General features: G+C 53.2%; 1 protein-coding gene across 2 annotated transcripts in view; it reads right to left on the reverse strand.

Annotated features, from left to right (window-relative positions):
- ASTN2 (astrotactin 2) overlaps positions 1-18,215 on the reverse strand; it is a 322,339-nt gene that overhangs the window by 136,625 nt on the left and 167,499 nt on the right. For both annotated transcript variants that reach the window (XM_063410172.1, XM_063410173.1), the window contains exons 11-12: positions 14,360-14,510; positions 330-496 (exon numbers count right to left, since the gene is read on the reverse strand). In XM_063410172.1, the coding sequence (XP_063266242.1) occupies positions 330-496; positions 14,360-14,510 (318 nt within the window). The remainder of the gene's footprint in view (positions 1-329; positions 497-14,359; positions 14,511-18,215) is intronic.

The raw sequence follows: 18,215 nt of genomic DNA on the forward strand, positions 1-18,215 counted from the left end.
CCCCATCCCCAGCCTTTTCCTCGGGCACAGCTCCAGGCTGGGATAGGTGGAACAGGAGGTGGCACGGATGGAGATGGAGAAAGGATTGATCATTGAGGAGCCTTGGAGTGAACTGACTGAGGTGGGGAGAGAAGGAAAGTGCATCTGCTCACACTTCATCAGGAAATCCAGGTGCCTCTATTCCCTGCTGGAATTCAGCTCCATCCCCAGCCTTTTCCTCGGGCACAGCTCCAGGCTGGGATGGGCAGCACAGGACGTGGCAGGGATGGAGACGGGGAAGGGGTTGCTCACTGAGGAGCCTTGGAGGGGGCTGACTGGAGGGGACTCACCCACAGAACATGAAGATGGTGCTGGAGGAGGGGTCGTGGGGCAGGGGCAGGGTCTGCTGCAGGCAGAGCTGCTCGCAGCCGCCGTTGAAGCCGTCGGAGCAGTCGATGCCCTTGGAGTGGTCGTAGCAGCCGGTGCCGTCCTTCATGGGCCGCAGCTCCTCGGGGCACTGCACACACAGACACACACAGGGGTCACCTGGGGCAGTGTGGAAATGGGTGCTGCTTGCTGCTGCCTTTCCCCAGCGAGCATCTCTTCTGGAAAAGCCGCTCGGGTGGGCGCTCAGGCCCACACACCACACACAGCTCAGCAGGGAGAGGCAGGAAGGGCGTTTGTGTGATAAATCCCAGTGGAGGTTTGTTACATCCAGCACGCTGAAGGGGGACAAAAGACCCAAAGGTGTGCACAGGGTTAACTATGGGGTCAGAAGTCACTGGTCTGAGGGCACAGGGGTGGTACAAGGGCAGGGCAAAGGGCAGTGCCCTATAGGGGACACAGGGCAGGCCACCAGGGATGCCACAAGCAATGGGGAAACAGGGAAGGGAGAAACCACGAGAATTAGGGACATAAGGGGAAAGCAAAACTGAGGTATCATGGGGGAAGTCTTTTCTTTCAGCCTAGATGGGGGAACTCTATGATATACGCTTCCAGGGCAAAGCCCTGGGTGTTCCCCTGAGGGGTTCCAAGGTTTCCACAGTCACCTGTGTGTCCTCCCCCACCATGGAGCCCCTGCCCAGGGGCCTCCCAGGATACAGCCTGTCCCAGAGCCAGTGCTGCTGAACTCCTTTTCCATCTGAAGGAGATGAGGGATGGAAGGAGTAGCCCTGCATCACCCCCCACAGTCCTTGGGAAAGGGGCAGGGGCTGTGGGGCAAGGATTTGGTCTGCTGCCAATGCTTCCCCCCTCATCCTCCCTCTGGAAGAGGGTGGAATCCTTGAGGCAGCAGAACTACATGGCAATAAAGCCTCAAGCCAGCCAGTGTGGGACAAAACATGACAACCCTCTGTGTTTTCTCCCCGTTCCTCCAAAATGCAGAAAAATCCAGTGCAACCCAGAAATAAACACCTCAACACCTGGGGCCAACCCAGAGAACCACCTCAGTGTTTGGGAATGACCTAGAAATCCACCTCAAGCCATGCCAGGCAGGTCAGCAAGCATGGCCTTGGCATCATGTCCAAAAGGATCCTGATGCCCGCTGTGGGCAGGACCAGCCCATGGCAGAAGCAGGGCTGGGGGCAGCCAGGATGGCAGCCCTGGCTCATCAGTTTTCCACAGCTGAGGGAACCATGGCTCTAATTTTCAATTCCAGTTCCCCAGCTTGTTTTCCTTGCCCCCAAAGATAAAAGCCAGCAGGCAGCAAATGCCATCGATAAATTGTCACCCAGATTAAAGCACACTTCCATTTTTGTTATTTATCCCTTTCCACCAAACAGACACGCACACAAACAACAACCAAAAGGCCAGTCCTTGAAAAAATAAATAAATCTTGTCTGGGAGCAGCTCACAATTAAAAATGCATTATGGAATTTCTTGAAGATGAGTTAGGCTGGAGTTGGCCCAGGTAGTGATGAAGGCAGGTTATAAATGGCCTCTGTCAAGCAGAGGAAAGGTTATAAAACCACTATACTTCGTGTTTAAAAAAGAAAATCCATTTTCCATGTGAGCAAAATGCTGTACATATTAATAAAAGTTCAGGAGACCCTGGACCTTGTGCTCACTGACACCAGCAGGGTCCTGATGGGAGATGGGCTGCTGAGCCTCGCTCACTCTTGGATACTTAAGAAGCAAACAGGGACAGCAGAAAGGGACTTTAGGGGCTCCTGGCCCACCCTGAGCCATCACAGAATCCTAGAAGTTCTGGGTTGGAAGAGACCTTTCAAGACCATCCAGTTCCAACCCTACTGCAGGGACACCTCCCACTGTCCCAGGCTGCTCCCAGCCCCAGTGTCCAGCCTGGCCTTGGGCACTGCCAGGGATCCAGAGACAGCCACAGCTGCTCTGGGCACCCTGTGCCAGGGCCTGCCCACCCTCAGAGGGAAAAAATTCATCCTAACATCTAATCTAAACCTCCCTTCCTTCAGTTTAAAGCCATCACACTTGTTCTACCCTGCTACAAGGTCTGTCCCCATCTTTCTCCTCCTCCTCCTAGGAACTCTGGGCCACTTCCCTACAGCAGCGGCATCAAATCTGCCTCTGCCCTGCCTGCAGCAACTGGGATGTGTTGATGTCTGTGCCAGTTGTCCCTCACATCCCTCACTGCCTCCTGTGCCCTCGGCTCTGAGGCTTGCAAACCTCAGCACCATCCTTGGGGACACCAGGGAAGGCGAGGAGGGAAGGCAGGGGGCTTTTCCATCCAAAGGATCTTGGCAGCCAAGGGCTCTGGAATGGGATGCTGCCCATCCCTGCAGAGCAGGCAGGGTCCCACAGCTCTGGAATTAGCAGCAGCAAGCAGCAGATTTGGGAGCAGGAGGCTTTCCAGATGCTTATACAGAATAATGAAGGAGGAGAGGACACTGAGAGCAATCTGTGCTTTTCACCACCCCGGAGCTGCCTGGGAAACCGCAGCAGGACGAGAGTGTTTGTGACTGCAGATAGAGCTCTTATCTCCTGTGCTCCCCTCCTTGTCTGCCGGCCCTGCTGCAAGAGCAGAGCTGTGAAACTGGGAGAGAGGATCTCCCTGGAGGACATCTGGCTGCAAACAGCATCTCTGCTTCACGGCACCACGTCCACCCCTCTGCTGCTGTCCCCACACACACAGGGACGGGCTGGGGGGGACAGGGCTCTGCTCAAGCTCCCTCTAGAGATCCTGAGGGATCTTCCAGGGTGCTGAAGGCAACTGGATGGGGCTGTAAGGCAGCAGGAGCTACAGGACCACAGCCAGAGGATCGGTCACGGCTTTTTGGCACTGCCACTTGGAACTCTTGCCTTGGCACAGATCCACATGCTGAGCTCAGCACCGTCTCCAGCCCACAGAGGAAGGAGATGGTTCTTTCCCCCTGACTGGGTTAGTGGGTCAGCAAAGCCCTCCCTCCCTTCGTCCTACTCTGCTTGAGGCCACCCTTGGGATATTCCTCCAGTTTTGGCTCTTAACCACCATGAAACGTGTTTCCTTTCAGTTCATAATTACGCATCCTAATACTCATTAATTACAGCAGGCAAATAGCTCAGCACAGCATCTGCAAAAGAAAGTGCTGCTGTCTCTCCACATCCATCCCTGCTCAGAGCAGAGCTGGCTCTCCAGTCAGCTGCTGTGCTGCAGCACAGAGCTCTCCAGGGACAGAAAGCTTCAGGAGCCAACATGAAAACATGGGATATATCCCTGCCCAGGAGAGCCAGGGGAATCAGCAAACCTGGCAATTAGTTCTGGCCAGGCAACAGCAGCCTCTTCCTGGAGGGTTTTGCAGGGGTGAATAGGTGCATGAAGCAATTACTGAGCACAATAAATCACAGAATGGTTTGGGCTGGAGGGGACCTTAAAAATCAGCTCAACTCCCCTGCCATGGGCAGGGATGCCTCCCACTATCCCAGGTTGCTCCAAGCTCTGTCCAACCTGGCCTTGGATACTTCCTGGGGCAGCCACAGCTTGTCTGGGCTTGTAAACCTTTGTAACACACCTCCCTGCCCCTGGAGCAGAGCATTTCCCATGAGGATGTCCCACCAATATATCAGAGTGGGGGAAAACTGAAGTCCATTTGAGTGCAACTATGTTCTTGCCCACAGGAGTCAGAAATGACCACGAAAAAAAAACCAGTTTGTGCTAATCCTGACTCCCTGATGGGTCAGATTGGGCTTCTCAATAGGTTTGGAAAGCCTGCACTCACCCTGTGCTCACTGTGCTTTTCTAAAGGAGCAGATCTGTTCTTGCTGACATTGATTTGCCCGGCTTGGGCAGCAGAGAACCAATAATTACGGTGAGTTTTAATCAATGCCCCATCAATTTAGGTGCAGTTCAATTTGCAATCTGCCTTGGCAGTGACACAGGATGGGGGGCTCTGTTGGAAAATGATTACAAAATCAATAAGCAACCCGGTCAATAACTGTGTCTGGGTGAGCACGGGTGGCACGTCCCACCCTGGTGGGAGGAGAGTTGTGCCCCAGCAGGGCTTGGTCAAACACCCCTGCACACCCCTCATCCACACACAGCAGGGATTTATTTAGCCATGAAAGCAAAGGGATCCCACACAGTCACCCAGTTATTCCAAAGAAAAAGCTGTTTGGCTCATCAGACTCATATTGCATGGGTTCACTTCCAGTTCCCAGCCCATCCTTTATCCATGGATCTGACCAGGAAATATAGCTCAGAGCTTGGGAAAGGGTCTGGTGCCTAATCCATGCTATGGAGGGGAAAAAGAGATGTCGGGGGAGGCTCCAGCTCATGGTCTGCTCAAAATCAAGGAGAAGCTGTTACCACACAAATACAATTCCACGGTCTTGCAAATCCACTCCATCTATGCAGAAGTGAACTGACTTCTCTTGTGCCCACAGACAACCCTGAAAATTGCCCTTGGCATTGAAAAAGAACACTTTATTTTCTTGTTGTGTGTTAGCACTGCTAACACAGGCCCTGAAGGCTAAACATGACCCCCGGCTGCAATGCTCTGACCCTGCTGCTGCCAAGGGGTCTGGGGATAAGGAACCACCAGCAGCTCCACGTGGTTTGGCTGATGGCACAGTTGGACACCAGCCCATCCCCTCCCATCCCACAGCACACAGCTCCTTATTCCTGTGATTGCAGTCAGCAAGTGAATTTTGAGGACGCACAGGGAATGGATGTGCTGAATAGGAAGTGCTATTTTTATCTGTTGTTTTGCAGAACGGGCTTTTTTCGCTTTCAAATGACATCTCCAAGGTGACGCGGAGTGGCAGATTTGGCAGGGCCTGCTGCCACAGGCCCACAGGCACCCCTGGGAATACCTCAGATCCAGCCTCAGCGATACACAGGGGCTGTGGTTTGGAACAAAACGGGATGCCCGTGCCCACTGCTGTCACCCCAGCACGGCGTGTGGCACCGTGTGGCCTCCTGCCACCAGGATGGGCACTCTGCCACCACCACCACACCCCCAGCACGGCCAGGGCAAACACAAGGGGAGGAGGATCACCCTGGGGGGCAGGAACACGAGCACACAACAGAACCTGTGCCTTAGGAAAATAAATACCTGGACAAGTCCCTGCTCATGTAAAGTAAAAGAGGAGCCTTTGCTCACTTGCTCGTTTGCAAAGCTCATTAGCAGCGAGACAGGCGAGGGGTCACTGGGAGGCAAATCATTACTGACAGGGATCCCCCAGATGGGAGCACATCCACCCTCCTCCATCTGAGCTGCCTGCCAGAGCTGCTCAGCTCAGCTCCTCTTCTCCATTATTAAGTTTAAAAAACCAGAATACTTAATAAGTGTTTCTGCAGAGAGTAAACTGCCCTTTTTTGTTATTCCACTCTGTTTTCTCAACAACAGCAGCCTTCTAGCCAGAGACTTCTGTGTCAGGTGCTAGAGGTGATGCTCTGGGTACAGACAAGTCTGAATCCCCCCAGCTCTCCAAACCACAGAGGGAAGCTGCCACCAAGCCCCGCTCCCAGTGCTGCTCCAGGTACCATTCTCACACCTGGATATCTCCAGAAGTGAGCCCCAGGACCCCATCCCTAGCACTGCTGGCCCCAGGCAGCACATTCAGCTGGTGGCTCAGTGCCACAGAGCACCGAGGGCCATTTCCAAAGGCTCTAATGACCCCCCTTAGTGCCAGGCATCCTCGCTCCTCACCGAGGAACCTCCTCAGCACGAGACAAAAACATTAATCCGAGGCACTGCTGAGGCACAAGCAAGTGCCAGCATTCTAATGAGCTCCCACCTATTCACTGGCATGCATTTATTTGCTTCTTGGAGCTCAGAAATGATACAAATGCAGTAAACCCCTCTGTGTCCATATATATGTATATATTTATATATATTTGGACAATTCTAGCTCATTCTGCTTTCATTTTCTTGACCCAGAAGGCCCCTGGTGAGCAAAGCTCCTCAGCAGCAGCAGGATAGAGCCTGGCTGTATGCAGCTCAGTCTGTGTGAGATTTATCCCTCCTCTCCCAATATTTTGATAAAACAGGGCCAAAATGCTGGTTGCCAAAAGGCTCTCCAGACCTCCTCAGGGCAGGGATGTCCTCCCCAACCCCAGCTGTGGCAGAGCCCTTCCTGACACCCTGCTGAGGGGGGAACATCCCTCCCAGAGGGGACCATTACAACTGTTTTCTGAAATAACAGTCATTATCTTCCCATTCTTTTCCCCCTCCCTCCTATTCCCCTGCTTCCTTTTCCCTTTAAAGATCATCAATCATTATTTTAGCCTTAGAAAATCAAACCCATCTGTCTTGCAGGCTCCCAACAACATGCTGCTTGTGCTTCTCAGCCTGGTCCCTCTGTGAAAGTGGGACGGGGGACCCACGGGGGAGATGGAAACCCTGGGAGAGGAGGCAGCATCTCCTCACCTCTGGCCACCACTGAACCCTCTCAGGTAAATCACTCTGTGTGTGTCTGCACCTCAGTTCCAAGAGGGAAGGGTTTGTTTCCATCCAAGGTGGGATGCCTTGCACACTCAAAGTGTTTCTGGAAATCTGCTTCCCTTCCACAAGTCACCAACAGCCCATTTGGGGGTGTGCTGGGATGTCAGGGTATAAATCCTGCCTGCCAGGGCATTTTCAGTCACAGCAGAAGCTGGCATCTCCAAAAACCTTCAGGAAAACAGAAATTTGACCCCTGCCCCACCTGACTCACCCATCAGGGGTGAGCCAGCCACAACACCACGCACGAAATCCTCTATCCCAAACCAATCCCAAAGCCCCAAGCCAGCTGTGACCACAGCACACGAAGCATCCCAGTCTGGTGAGGAGCAGAGGGGAACCAGCCAAGGCCTCAAGAAATGCTGCTGAAAAAGCCACTCCTGGAGAAAACATCCAAACCCCTCCTTCCCTGTGCAGGCAGAGACCTCCAGCTCACCTTGGTGCTCCCTCAGCTATTCCACTGCCTTTTAAACCAGCTGCCCCTTGCCCAGGAGGTGCAAACCCCCTCTGAAAGCAAAGGCAGGCGGGTGATCTGCTCCCACCCACCACCAACTCTGACACCAACAGCCTTTGCCACCCCTTCTTCCTCTTTCCTCCTCAAATCCCAGTTTCATCACAGGTATATACCTGGATTAATGAGATAAAATCCAAACCCACAGGTTCCTTGGAGTGGGGCTTGCTGTTGAGCTCAGGGGGCTTCTGCTTCCAACCACAGCGTGCAAAAGGAGGCAGCTCCTGCTCCAGGGAGCCAGTGAGACTTTAGAGGGATTAGGAGAGACTGGTTTCCTCATCTCCCTCCCCAGTGTGTGCATCTCTCCCATAATTAGCTAGGTGCCTCTCAAGGCAGGGATGGGTAAGTTTTTATTTTTCAATGAACAATTGTCTGTCAGGAAAATGCAGATTTGATGAAGCTTAAGTGCTTTGTGGGATTCCATCAATTACATCTCAAAACTCATTGGGAAATTAGGAGAGCATTTAATTTTGACAAGGTTGAAATGTTTTGGTTTCCATCACCTAATTTTGTTTTTATTTCAGGCTGTACACTGGGATAAAGCAATATAAAACAAAGCTCCAGATGATAATGGTGGAATTAAACATTCCTCTCTCCTTCAGAGAAAGGAAACATTTTGAACCAAAGTATTTTTGGAATTTTCACGTATGTGAGGCATTTCTGCACAGCATTTTGGTTTGGGCTGAAACTCTCAAACACCCTGTTTCACCCCAGGAAAATAAGTTCTCAGCATCACCCACACAATTTCAAAGCATCTCTCCATAGTCCCTAAGCCACCTCTGGGTGACTTGTGCTGGAAGGAGGAGTTAAAAGTAGTAGCCACTGCCCTGCTCCTTCATTTCTAATCCCATTTCTCCCCAGAATGGTTACACTCCTGAATTAAGCCATTTCCCTGCCACAGTGAGGAACAGCCAGTCATTCTGAGGTGGGAGAGAGCAAGGGAAGGATTAGCCCCAAACAAGCTGTGCTAAGGTTTATATGCCTGTGTGGACCGTGCCAAATTTCTCCTCCTTGTGTGTCTAAAGAGGCTGGGACCAACCCCACAGCAGTGTCACCGCAGGCCACAACTCCATTAAGTGACTCTCTGGTGGATGAGCTCCCTCCTGCAACCTGCTGAGCCAGACAAATTCCCTCCTTTGCTGACCCCACCAGCGCAGGCAGGAACAGATCATCCTTCTAGGCAAACTGCACTTTTTATTGCTCAAACTAGAAATAAATCTCTGCCAGAGGGACCTGAGCCTGTGAGAGGGGAGCCAGTGAGGATGAGCAGGATTTCGTGTCTGTGCTGAACAGCAGTGCCCAGGCTGGGCAGGGCTCTCCTAGCTCTTGCCAACTCCTCTCCCAAGGTGGGCTGGCTCCTGCAGCCATGCTTTAGCCCTTCCACATCCACCTGCAACACCCTTGGCTCCTGGAGCACTCTAAAGTGACTTAAATCACCAACATCTGCAGGCACACAGATGCTGCAGAACCATCAGACCACACCACCTGCCCCCCCTACTGCAGTCAGACCTCTCACACCCTAAACAAACAAGGGGCTAATTCTGAAGATCCTTGGCCCAGGATGCCAAGCTGCCTTCCTCAGCCCCAGCGAGGCAGCTCATGCCCTTCTGCTTCTCCAGGTGGTGCTCACAGTGAGGAGACCCCATCCTGGGAGGCACCACGGGGCTCAGACACCTGTACCTGTTGCTGCCTCCTCCTGCAGTGATGCTGAGGATGCCAGACATGCACTGGAAGAGAACAGAGCACCTTGCCCAGCTCATGTACTGAGACCAAAGCTCCCATTCCTTTGGGAAAAAAACCTCTCACCCCTCTTATTTCCAACAATCCTGCCTTTCTGGGCTCAAAAATGCACCTGGTCACAGCACAGTGCATGGAAGTGACCTCCCCTCTCCTCAGGTGGGTGAGGGGACTGGCACCAGGGAGCGAAGCCAATCTGAGAGACAGCTGGGGAAACCTGAATTTAAGCCATGATGCAGGTGTTTCCTTCAGTCTCTCAGGGCCAATTCACAGGTTTTCATCTCAAATTATAAATCACCAACACATGAGGGTTTAGCATTTTCCCTCCTTCAGCATCCTCCCTCCAGGCTGTGCAGCTACCACAGTGCCAGTAGAAAAGATCAGTAATATTTCCTGTATAGGATATAGTCTGAATTATTCCTCCAGCACACTTTCTCCTGGTTTGCTGTGATCCCTGCAAGCTGGTATGAAACACACACTGGACTCAACGTGCAGAGTCACCAGGTTCAGAGAAACTCACTGGGTTTTTGTTTTCTTGGGAAATTCCCACAGCTTGACCAGATCCATCAGCAGTTCTAGAGTGCAACAGGAAAAAGCAGCATGGAAGCAAGTTTTCTCGAGCTTGGGGGCTGTTTGGTTATGCTAGGGCTCAAACACAAGGCTCCAGTGAGCAATGCCAAGGTCTTGGCAAGGTTGCAGCTGATAGTTCTTCAAATTACCTGAATAAAAAAAGGCCTCCGATAAGAAAAGAACTGCAGAAACCCTTTATGCACTCGTGCCATCTACTGGGTACACAGAAAACTAACAGAAAACATGAGATGAGGGGGAAAAATGGGATCCCATGGGAAGTGGGGGATGGCAGGTGGGGAGCTGACACCCCTGTGGCTGGGAACCCTGCTGGAGAGGCTTTAGGGTCTTCAGGTGATGTATAAAATGTAGGATTTTAACAGCAAAGCAACGCCCTCTTTCCTCTCCATCATCAGCCCAAGGAGACTCAGCACGAGCAATCTGCCCTCGACTTTTTAACTGAGACCTTTTAAGGCCAAACAATTAGGTAATGGCAGAGCCCACACTGCTAAAAACCCGGAGATAAATGCATCCCAGTCCTCGCAGAATTACTGGAAGCCGTATTAAGGGCATGAAGGAGCTGGTAACAGATGATGATTCTATATAAAAGGAGTAAGAAATCTTGGAGATTTGTGCTGCTCCCTGGTTGAGCCGCTCGGCTCCAGCTCTGTGGTGTATTAATTGCTTACAAGGCTGCATGTATATTTTATGCTCAGTACCTGCCTGGAACATTTGTTGGATTTAGCCTTGATTGATGAACCACTGATTATATACTTCTGTGGTCCTCAGCAAATTAATAAACTGTTGACTGGTAGAGATTAACAACATGTCATGATTTGTGAATCTGTGTCCAGAGTAAAGCTGGAACAAACCTAGTGCTAAAATTAGTAGGCAAATGCTCCCTGAACTCTATAAAAAGGGGATAGCTTAATTAAATTACATCCCGATATTGCCCATAGCACTTACCAAATTGGCAAATTGAGTTCACAGCAGTTCAGCTTCAAAACTAACTGACATCCCTGAGAATTTGCAGCACATGACCCCATCCCTTCCTGCACTGGAAGCTCACACCCAGCAGGCTCCAGGAGCAGGAGTGGGATGAGGAGGGGCACAGGGAGGGGCAAAGAAAGTACCAGGATGTCTCAATCTGAGCCTGTGTGAGCTCTGAGACTGCACTCCCAGCCCCTGGGTCCCACTCAGCACCATGAGCACCACCCAGGGCTGGGGGCAGTGCTGCCAGCCCACCCATGAGGTTGTTCCCTGGACAATGGCCATGGAGCAGGGTCAGAAACATGGGGACAGCTCCTTCCAGCCCTGTCCTCACACCCCTCCTTCCCCAGGGACAGGCAACAGGCGATGAGAATAAACCATTGCACAGGGCTGGAGAGCTGGGAAGCAGCAGGGGCTGGTGGCAGTCCAAAGGGAGGCAGGGACACAAGGGCTGGGATGCAGTGGCTGTCCCCACACTCCCCCTGCAGCTCAGCTCTGGGACTGGGGAGCTTCACCCCAAGGCTGGGAGCTGTGGGGAGGGACAGCAGCACCACACCCCTGCAGTGGGAGAAAAAGGGGTGAAGAGCAGAGTGGGGACAGACTGTCTCCTGTCCCCATGGCATGCAGGGCTCCAGGAGCTTGGTGTGATGTGTAGGATGGGGGTTCCTGTGGTCCCCAAATGTCACCTGTCACCCCCAGCTCTCGGGGAGGGGATGCCCTCCAGGAAAATGCTCCTGCTGCCTCTCCCTTCTCTCCTCGCTGTACATGGTCCATTCTCTTTACACACAGCCTCAGTCAGGCATTTCAGAAGCTGGGGCTATTTTCCCCAAGCGACACAGTTTTCCTTTTGTGCCTCTCCACATGCCAGCACTAGGTCTGTAATTTATTGACAATTTCTATCTTAATATATCCTGACTTTAAAAAGAGGCATCACTTCCCAGAGGCGTGAGGTGCTCAGAGCCCTGATTGCTTCTGACAGTGCCTGGGCAAGCACGCTGGCATTCAGAGCAAAATAACACCCCAAAAAAGGGGAAAACACCCCAAAAAAGGGGAAAACACCCTAAAAGAGGAGAAAGGCAGTTGCTCCCTGGAAAGGGGGACAATGAAAAAAAAATGGCAATGGGAAAAGAAAGGAGAAAGGGGAGAGGAGCGGCACCAGGCGTTGCTGGTGACACATCAGATTGTCGTGCTAAATGGCCTTAACAAGCAACCTGAGGAGGGGATAATGAAAACACCTCCCCCCCGGGACAGCGCGGCTCCAGGCTGACCTTTCCCAGCTGCCGTGTACAAACATCTTCAATAAATAAAGAGACACTTACTCCTGTCTCTGCTGAGACGGGAGGGATGTGGCCAGGCCCTGCCTGCAGTGGCATGAGGGGTTTCAGGGGTTTAGGAGCAATGGATGTGTGGTTGGAGGGGTTGGTGGAGTGGGTGACAGCTCTGGATCCCCTCGGGGGTCCCCACGGCTTCCTGGCAGGCAGGGGCTTCAAGAACAGACAAAAAGGGATGCTCCAGGCTTGCCCCACTTCCCAAGGCTCTGTCCTGTGCCTCTGCACATCATCCTGGGTTCACACGGGCTCCTCACACAGGAAAGGGATGACTTTGGTGCCAAGGTGAGATGGGTGAGAGCTGGGTGAGGTGCAGAGCTGTGCTGCTCCCACCTGGAGGCACAGCAAACCCCCTCTGGCATCAGTATTCCCCTCTGGGAACACTCCCTGGAGCTGCTCCCAGCCGGGCTGGCCCAGGCTCTGGGTAGCCTGGTGTGGTGGAAGGTGTCTCTGCCATGGCAGGGGGTCAGGACAAGGTGACCTTTAAGGTGCTTTCCAATTCAAACCCTTTTAGGATTCTGTGATTCAGAGCCTCTGCCCAAAACTAATGGTCTAGAAGATCTTCTGCACTCTGCAAAAACTGGGACCCAATAGATTGTTTGGCAAGACATGAGAATGTTCAAAAACAAATCAAGACTCTGAGGGTGTCAGAGATGCCCAGAGGTGGAGAGGCTGGGGGGATGCTTCGTTTTTCTCCTGCACTGGGAAGCACAAAGCAGGAGAAAAAGTGAGGCAGCTTTCTACCCCTGCTTCTCGACAAGCAGGATAATGACCACCAGCCTCGAGCAGTTTTCTCTTTTGTTCATCTGAGCACCTGGGCTGCTTCCCTGCAGTCCTTAAAGCATTTGTGATTTGCTGGGAAGGCCCCAGGACTGGGAGAAGTGCACCTCCAGCACACACATCCCCTCTGCCACGGGGAGCAGGAGCGGGTCACACTTGCCTCTGGCTTGTCCCCAAACCAGAGGCCAGCCCCAGGGACCCCATAGCCCCAATATGCACCCGACATCCCCAGTATGCACCCCACAGCCCCAGTGTGCACCCCATAGCCCCAGTATGCACCCCACAGCCCCAGTATGCACCCCACAGCCCCAGTGTGCACCCCATAGCCCCAGTATGCACCCCACAGCCCCAGTGTGCACCCCATAGCCCCAGTGTGCACCCCACAGCCCCAGTATGCACCCCACAGCCCCAGTGTGCACCCCATAGCCCCAGTATGCACCCCACAGCCCCAGTATGCACCCCACAGCCCCAGTGTGCACCCCATAGCTCCAGTGTGCACCCCACAGCCCCAGTGTGCACCCCATAGCTCCAGCACCTACCCTAGAGCCTCAGCACCTACCCTAGAGCTCCAGTACTCCCCTCATAGCTCCAGCACCTATCCTACAGCCTCCAGTACCTACCCAAAGCCTCAGGATGTACCCCACAGCCCCAGCAACTATCCCAGAGCCCCAATACTTACACTAGAGCCTCAGCACCTACCCTACAGTCTCAGGACCTACCCTACAGTCCCAGTACCTACCACACAATCCCAGTACCCACTCCACAGGCCCAGTATGCACCCCACAGCTCCAGCACGTACCTCACAGCCCCAGTACCCACCCCACAACTCCAGCACTTACCCCACAGCCCCAGTATCCACCCCACAGCCCCAGTCTGTACCCCACAGCCCCAGTACCCACCCCACAGCCCCAGTATGCACTCCACAGCTCCAGTACCCACCCCACAACTCCAGTCTGTATCCCCCAGCTCCAGTACCCACCCCAGAGACCCAGCAGCCATCCCACAGCTCCAGAACCTACCCCTGTACCCACCACACAGCCCCAGCACATACCCCACAGCCCCAGTACCCACCCCACAGCCCCAGTCTGTATCCTCCAGCCCCAATACCCACCCCACAGCCCCAGTCTGTACCCCCCAGCCCCAGTACCCACCCCACAGCCCCAGTCTGTACCCCCCAGCCCCAATACCCACCCCACAGCCCCAGTCTGTACCCCCCAGCCCCAGTACCCACCCCACAGCTCCAGAACCTACCCCAGTACATACCGCACAGCCCCAGTACCCACCCCACAGCCCCAGTCTGTATCCTCCAGCCCCAATACCCACCCCACAGCCCCAGTCTGTACCCCCCAGCCCCAGTACCCACCCCACAGCCCCAGTCTGTACCCCCCAGCCCCAATACCCACCCCACAGCCCCAGTCTGTACCCCCCAGCCCCAGTACCCACCCCACAGCTCCAGAACCTACCCCAGTACATACCGCACAGCCCCAGCATGTACCCCACAGCCCTAGCATGTACCCCACAGCCCCAGTCTGTACCCCCCAGCCCCAGTACCCACCCCCAGCCCCAGCACGTACCACGCAGCCCGTGGAGTCCACCTTGCGGTCCGACACGCACTTGAAGTTGCGGGTGCAGCCGCCGTTGTTGCGGGAGCAGTCCCGGACGGGCCCGAAGGAGGAGAGCAAGTCATTGATGGTTTCGAAGTAGGTGGACAGCATCGCTTCTTCCCTTGGAGAGAAAAGGCACCGTGAGGGCTGGCAGGGAGCTGGCAGGGGCAGGGCAATCCACAGAGAGCTGCTCTAGCAAAATCCCTGCGTCCTGATTAGCGGTCCCCAGCCAAAGGAAGCTTCCCAAGAAAATGAGGGATTTGTGATTGTGCTATGCAATAAATTTGCTGCATAGCTCTGGCAGTTTTCATGGAATCAAGCAGTCATGGGGTTTCAAAGGTACTATCTACCAATTTTATGCAAAATAGCAAATAGGAGATGCTTTATTAGTAGCCTGGAGCTGGGTGTGAATCCAACCCTACGCTAGACAACAGCAAATCCAGAGCCATAAAATTCTTCTGAATGTTTCACTGCTCGGCCAAGCCTCCCTGAGCATCCACACCCTGTCCATCACCATCACCATCAGCCACATCCACCCCGGGGACACTGCCAAAGCTGGAAAGACACATGAAACTTGGCTTTGTGCTCTGCTGGGATGTGGATATGGAGCAGAGAATGCAGGGATGGGTGCAGGCACAGCTCTGCTGCTCTGCTCCAGCCCATGATGGGCAAAGCCCCAGGCATTGATGTGCTGTCACACCCCTCAAGCAAGAAGCGTGAGCACCTAGGAATAATTCCAAGGCCATGTGAAGCCTTGGGAAGCTCCCAGCCCTGCCTCTCAGAGCTGCACACGCAGCAGATTTCGCCTGTGACAAAGCATTCAGGCACTTTGCCTTCTGCTGGCTTCCTGCAAAAGGGACACAGATGCTTGTCAAGAGCTTTAAGCATCTCCAAGATATTTTTCATCTTCAAAGCACAGTTTATATGCTAACCAATACCCACTACCCATCCTGGGCAACAGAACCCATCACCCTCTTACTGACGGGAGATAAAGTGATCAGAGAGAGAGAAAGGTCACAGAGCAAGTCACTGATAGTGACAGCCTTGACTTCCACAGGTTGTTTATTAGATCTTGACACACAGGAGGCTGCAAATTAACCCTGACCCCTCTGACATCAATACCCCTGAGGCAATGCTGGGAGTCACAGCATGGTTTATTCCCCTTGAGCCTCTCTCCTGCTGGGCCATCAGCACAATGACCCAATGCCCAGAGACAGTGTCCCTTTTGGGGGGGTTTAATGTGAAAACAATCTGCTTGGCAATGAAACAGCAGCAGAGGAATATTCATCAGCCCTGGAGGGCCACGGCAGTGCTGCCTGGAAGCAGCCCTGCCTTCTCTATCAGCAGAGGGCCCCTGAGCTCACACGCCTCACATGAACACAGCCCTGCCAACACTGAGCGCTGGAGAAAACCATGAGTCAGGCATTCAGAAAGAATAGAATGCAACTGGCACCAAAACGATGGGATTTTAAAAATAAATCAATTGCTGTGCTGGGTTTTTTGGTGTTTTTTTGTTTTGTTTTGTTTTAAATATGTATCTTCCTCCCCCTAAATTTGTTTTAGGGTATAACCAAGCTTTTCCCTGCAAACTCAAGCGCTAGAAACTCCTCTGAGACCAAACCCAAACAAATGCAGTATTGACATCATGATTTTTCAGATTCTGGATTTCAAGGGAATCACAGGATTCCAGAAGTTGGGACTTCCAACCAGGAGAACACCATTACCAGCAGTGAGCAATAGTAAACTGGCACATGCCCATGGGCTGGCATGGGTGAGTTATCCCAGCACTGGGGCAGCTCCGTGTTCACAGTGGTGCCCCACACAGCAAATTCATGTCTGTGCTGCCTGCTCTCACCCCAATTAACGCTTCCCAATTAACTTTTCACTCATAGCAATCAAGCCCCTGATATTCTCCCTTTCTTGGCCCACCTCCTAGATTTTCCAGCCTACTTGGAGATGAATCTCCCTCTGTCCTGTCTTGGTCATGTTTCAAATATCTTTAGAGGCCCTTTTCTATTAGCACTTCATTCCCACCAGGATCTGCAACTCCTCTGAAATGAGGGAGTGAGAAAGGCAGGATATATTAGATCAGGGCACATATTTCTGCTGGAGAGATGGGGAGGGAGGAAGGGGATATTATTTACTAACTAAAACCACTGTTTATTAACGTAGGGAGAATTATTTTAAAAAGCCAAAGCCAACAAACCGTGACAGCTCCTCCACCACCCACCCCAAAAGCTCAGCCCCATCTGGTCCTCCCAGGGGGTTTCTCATCGTGGGTGGACAGCAAGGAGAACCATGCTCCCATCCTCCCTCCTGGCTGTTCCACTGAGCCACCAAACGGCCCTGGATGGAGAAGGTGAGGAGCTACAGCTGCTTTGGGTGGTGGAAAGGAGATCCTGGGGCTGGCTCCTTGCACAGGATTGCTCCAGAGAGACAGAATTCTGTTAGGAGACATCGGTTCATCCCACATGGCACCAGGCTGGGGCTGGCAAGGGCAGCTTGTCATGCTTTAATTAAAACTTGGAAGCACAAACCAACCTCCTGCCCTCGGGAGGGCTGAGGATGGGAATGGGAAGCTTGCTCTCCAAAGCCTGGTGTAATGGATGACCCCTGCCAAAGCCCACGAAGGGCTGGCGAGCTGGAATGAGCCATTAAGCACATTAAAACTTTAACCTGGCTGGGAGGTGGGGCAGCAGGGCTGCAGGGAAGTGTTCAAGTGCCAGCTGTGAGAGGAGCAGGGTGAGGGCAGACGCTCGGTGGGATCAGTTCTATCAGAGGAGCTTCACCTCAACACAGAGCCCTGACGGGGAAGGGCAGCTCATGAGAGGCTGATGTGATGCTCAGAGCAGGCTGGGACCAAACTTCACCTTCATCTGCCTCTGGGGGGGCTGGAGGAGCCCAGCTCAGTGCAGGCAGGTGCTGCCGAGCCCCTGGCACTGCCAGCCTCAGCAGCTCCTTTTAATTTTGGGAGTGAAGAGCAGTCATTAATTACCTGCCCTCCGTGGTGACACATGGCACAGAGCAGATGACTTCCCACCCACACAGCTGTGGCAGTGACCCCTGCCTGTCCTTCCCTGCCCACTGCAGGGAGCTCAGTGGGGACAGCCATCCCCACCATGGCCCAGGTGCCACATCCAGCCAGCCCTGAGGGATGAATCACTTTCCCTGCAGTAACCAGCTGCCTGCAAAAGAACAGCTCTTGCTCTCCAGCTCTCCGTGTCGGATTTCAGTGACTCAGCCCCGGATCTGATCTGGCAGGGCAGGATGGAGAAGGACAGGACATCCTGAGCTGCTGGTGGCTCTGGTTGGACCCAGGTGCCAAAACCCCGGGGAGCAGGCAGGGCTCAGGGAGGATGGGCAATCCATCACTGACCCAAAGCCAGGCTTGTCAAAAAGTGCATTTTGGAGAGAGCGACCTCATTTGTGCTGCCAGATCCTCTCCACAAGCCCATGAACATCTATGAACACACACACAGAGAGTTCTTTAACCCTCCAGCTCTCCAAAGACACCTGCAGACACCAAAATGATATAATTATAACTGAAACACACTCCCCTCCCTGCCAGGACTCTCTGAACACACACACAGCATCAGTAAAACCCGATTTTCTATCTACACCTCATGGCACAAATGTCCAGCATGGTGCAGCACTCAGGGCTCCCCTCCTGACTCTGCTCCCACGGTGCAGACCATGGCACCCATCCTCACACAGCCCCACTCCACCTCCCACCACCTGCACTCGCCTGGATTCCCTCAAAACCACTTTCCTCCAGCCTCCTCTTTTGTTCCAGGCCTCATTAATGAAGCAGATTCTCTGACAAATA

The sequence above is a fragment of the Prinia subflava genome, chromosome 12 (assembly GCF_021018805.1).
Source record: "Prinia subflava isolate CZ2003 ecotype Zambia chromosome 12, Cam_Psub_1.2, whole genome shotgun sequence".
NCBI classification, from domain to species: Eukaryota; Metazoa; Chordata; class Aves; order Passeriformes; family Cisticolidae; genus Prinia; species Prinia subflava.